Source organism: Rattus norvegicus, chromosome 4 (assembly GCF_021556685.1).
Source record: "Rattus norvegicus strain SHRSP/BbbUtx chromosome 4, alternate assembly SHRSP_T2T, whole genome shotgun sequence".
Classification (NCBI taxonomy): Eukaryota; Metazoa; Chordata; class Mammalia; order Rodentia; family Muridae; genus Rattus; species Rattus norvegicus.
Window position 1 is genome coordinate 101,731,209 of NC_141537.1, and position 4,257 is coordinate 101,735,465.

The 4,257-nt window shown below is 38.1% G+C and overlaps 1 gene segment (V, D, J or C); it reads right to left on the bottom strand.

Moving 5' to 3' along the window:
* Nucleotides 1-2,220: 2,220 nt before the first annotated feature.
* LOC134486884 (immunoglobulin kappa chain variable 12-41-like) lies at nt 2,221-2,722 on the bottom strand. The segment is given in 2 exon segments: nt 2,221-2,543; nt 2,674-2,722. Coding segments are annotated over 2 exon segments (372 nt in total).
* Nucleotides 2,723-4,257: the final 1,535 nt, after the last annotated feature.

Sequence of the window (4,257 nt, forward strand, 5' to 3'; positions counted from 1 at the left end):
TATTATGCACCCTTTACTTATTATTTTATGAGAAGTGGGTACATTCTATTCTTGACTTTAACTTATTATGATTTTCTGGTAAAACAACTCAAACTATCTCCTTAAATTTTCTTCCTAAAATTATTTGAATCAAATTAAGAATTCTGTAACATGTTATTTTAAGATCACTGTTTGTATGAGAAAAAGAGAATAACCCATTCACAAAATAATTTCAATCCAAGTTTTATGCTCTCTACAAGTAATACAGACATGGGGAAGGGAACAGAGACTGGGGAGATGGACGAACAATAACCAGCTTGACACCCATTCCCTGGGCAAGCAGCAAGCCCTAACAATATAATGATATTCTGTTATGCTTGGAAACTGGAGCATGTTTGCCTCAGAGAGACTCCAGCTGACTCTTACAGATACAGACAGCAACAGGCAAACAGTCGATAGAGCTTGGGAACTCTTGTGGAAAAATAGTAGGAAGAATGGTGGGACCCAAAGAGACTGAAATTCCACAGGAAGTCCAACAGCATCAACTAATATTGGTCCTTGAGTCTCTCAGCATCTGAACTACCAACCAAAGAACATAGAGGGGCTAGACCAAGGCCTCCCCACTCATATGTAACAGATGTGCAGCCTGACTTCAAGTGGAATCTGGACAACTGGAATGGGGGCTATCCTGAAAGCTGTTGTGTGTATGTGGGATGTATTCTACTAGCTGGGATGCCAGGTCTGGCATCTGGGAGAGGAAGTACTTAGCCTCGAAGAGACGAGACTTGAAGTACCAAGATTGTGGGGATACCCAAGGAGAACCTAAAATGAGAAGGGGAGAGTGAAATGGAAAGATTGTGGGAGGGGGTGACTGAGAAAATAGTAAGTGAAAAAATTTAATTTTTTAATTTTTAATTTTTTAAAAGGCCACTATTCACAACAAAAATCATTGTACACTGAGCTGGGCAATGACTCGTACTGCCTTTTATTTTTCTGAATTGTATTCTGAATTATATTATATTTGGATATTATGAAGCCACATGATGGTATGGCTTCATTGTTTATTTTATGTGTTAATTTTTTTGGAGAATGATATTCATGCAGCTTGGGGAAGTTATAGTTCCAGGTTGATGAGCATTTTGATTGAAAAGTAATATGGCTGTATGTCAAGTATATTAGGGTCAGAAGTTGCTAAGCTATCTGTATTCATCCATGCCCAACTCTGACTCACTATTTTCCTATAGTGTTCAATCTGCAAAATCTTATTTATGATGGTGTCTTGAATAACAATGTTCTCCATAGCTTCACACATTGTTCCTCAGTAGTTGGTAATATTTGTGAACAATTAGGAGATGTAGCATTACTGAAGAAGGTTTATCAGTGAGGGTATGCTTTGAGGTTTCAAAAGCTCAAACCACTCCCAGTTATTATTCTGCCTTTCTGTATTTCCTATTTTAAATGAAGATTTATGTTTTTAACTCCTACATCACATCCATCCTTGCTTGCCTGCTACCATGCTTTCCACCATGTTACTCCTGAATTAATACTCCAGAACTGAGAGCTCCCCAACTAAATTCTTTCTTTGCTAAATTGCCTTGACCACGATGTCTTATAAGAGCAAGAGAAAGTAAGCCATTAAATAAATGATAGCTATGGTTTGATTCATAGACACAGAGGAGTAAGGCACAGAAGGAAAAATGGAGGAGAAACATAGATCTCTGAGCGAGGGAAAAAAATAATAGATGTTATGTGTGACGCTTACATTATCTCTATAGCCAGAGGCCACCCGAAGCACTAACAACTAGGTGGCTAATAGCACAAATAACATCCAAATCCTCTGTATAACCATGAAAATGCCAGACCATCCTTATACTTTTTAAGATAATACAGATAGCCTATCTCTGAAACTCATTATAAGAAATGAGATGTACCCTGGGTTAAGTTTCTATTTAATTACACTTCTTTGTATACATAGGATTATATTACACTGGGAAACATTTTTGTTGTTTATTTCTTTTACTTTTTTAATGAGCTATGAAACCCAATCCCTTGTTTTGATACTAGACCAGGGGAAAGGACAGTGATTAAACACATAGAAAAGTTTCCCTGAGTTCTATATAAAAACATCACATTGACATAGCAGCCCTGGTAAAGAGAAACACTCTCAGCAGCTGAGCAGCTGGAGACATCAGAAGGAACATTTGGAGCATCTGTGCTCTCACTTCTGCTTTGCTGCATGGTTTATGTAATGGCATGAATCACCGTGCGAGGGGCACTTAAACCATTTTGACAGTAATAGCTTGCAAAATCTTCAGGCTGCAGGCTGTTGATCTTGAGAGAATACTGTGTGCCAGATCCACTGCCACTGAACCGTGATGGGACCCCAGTATGCAAGCTACTTGCATCATAGATCAGGAGCTGAGGAGATTTCCCTGGCTTCTGCTGATACCACGCTAAAATATCGTAAATGTCCTCACTTGCTAGGCATTCGATGGTGACAGTTTCTCCCAGAGATGCAGACAGGGAAGCTGGAGACTGAGTCATCTGGATGTCACATCTGGCAGCTAAGATTGAACAATTGAAAACACACCCCACATGATTAATTCTCTCACAAGAGGATTTTCACAGGAACCAATCAGTACTGACTAAACCCAGCTGAATAAATTTCCCAGCTGAAGGTATTTTCTTCCTTACCTGTAAGCCACAGCAGCAGCAACCCCAGGAGCTGAGTGGGCATACTCATGTCTGTGCTGTGACCTGTGAGGCTGACTCTGGCACAGGTTGTGATCTGCTATAAAGTAGTCCTCATATCAGTGGGGTGTGCTCTGGGTTCATGCAAATCAGCAAAAGGTAGGCATAGCTATAGAATTCACCAGGACAGTAGTTTATTACAGACTTCTGGTTCTCTTATGTTTCCAATTGAGACACAGGTTTATTTGTAGGAAATGTGTTTCTCTTTGCACAGAGAACAGCAACTGTTTGTGAGTTGCACCTTATTTTGACTCCTGTTATGTTCCACATAGAATTTCTTTGCTATGTTTTCCTCCATTTTAGGGTGTTTTGGATATGGTACTGTTATAGACAGTACAGAATTGGTTCCATTGTCCTTTGAGAATTAGATGAAGATGTTATTGTACCCAGGCATGTTTTTCTGAGGTTTTCTTGTTTGTTTGTGAGCCTGAATTTTAGTTAAAACATTTTGCCTTAACTTTCCTTATTCCAAGTTGCCCAAAATACATTCCACTGTTCTCTTTCAAATTCATGGCCTCTTTTTCCGCCAAGTGATTTTGTATGCACTCCTGTTTTTGTACACACACACACACACACACACACACACGCGCGCGCGCGCGCGCACACACCTCATATACAAAGACAGAAACATTACTGCATAACTCATTGAGTACATAAAACATAAACTTAAGTTTTCAAGGCTGATCTTTTCAAATTGGACATTCAACTGATATGCTCTTCCCTGAGGAGCAAGTCTTCTGCTAATAGCTTTACCTACTTCTCCATAGTGATATTTTTTTGAAGATATTAAATCTCATGGGCATTTGTCCCTTCTGTTTGTCATGTTCATCAGTGTCCTCCTGGTTCAACTCACATTTAAGTAGTCATCTGATTAACATTTTACAATTATAGCTTGTATTGTTACTAAAAGACACAAACTGACAGCAAATAGCTTATCCTCTGGCTCTATCAGTTTTCCAATTTTCTTTTTAAATGTTGCCTATGCATTTGATATGGGAGTTTTTGTAGATATGTCTCTTATTTAGTGTGAAGAAAGTACCAGCCCTCAGATTTTCCCCACAAAAGTGAAAAGAGACTTCTGAGATCTGAAGCTCATATTCACATTGGTTTACAGCCAATTTCTTCAAAGCCCTAAATATAAATGTAATATACTATCTCTTTTATATAAAGCTTCAGAGAGACTCCCAAAAACGAAAAACAAAACAGTGAAAAACTGATTTGCAGAGATTTGTACTATTAAAAATATTAAAGATAGAAAAATGGAGAAAAGCGAATCCTCCAAAAGCCTAGGAAATGTCACATCTTAAGGGTCTTCTCACTTTCTATCATGATTCTTTGAGATCAAACTGAAGGTATTGTATGTTTGCCCCATTTTGTCAAGTTTTTTCTTTCTTAGACTTATGATTATATGTCTTCTTATGCTGTTTAATGTTCTCAATTATGTAAAGTCTTAAGGATGCTAAATAACACCCATTATACAGGGAATAAGAATATGTAAGATTGGGTTCTAATTGTGTTAAATTGGGC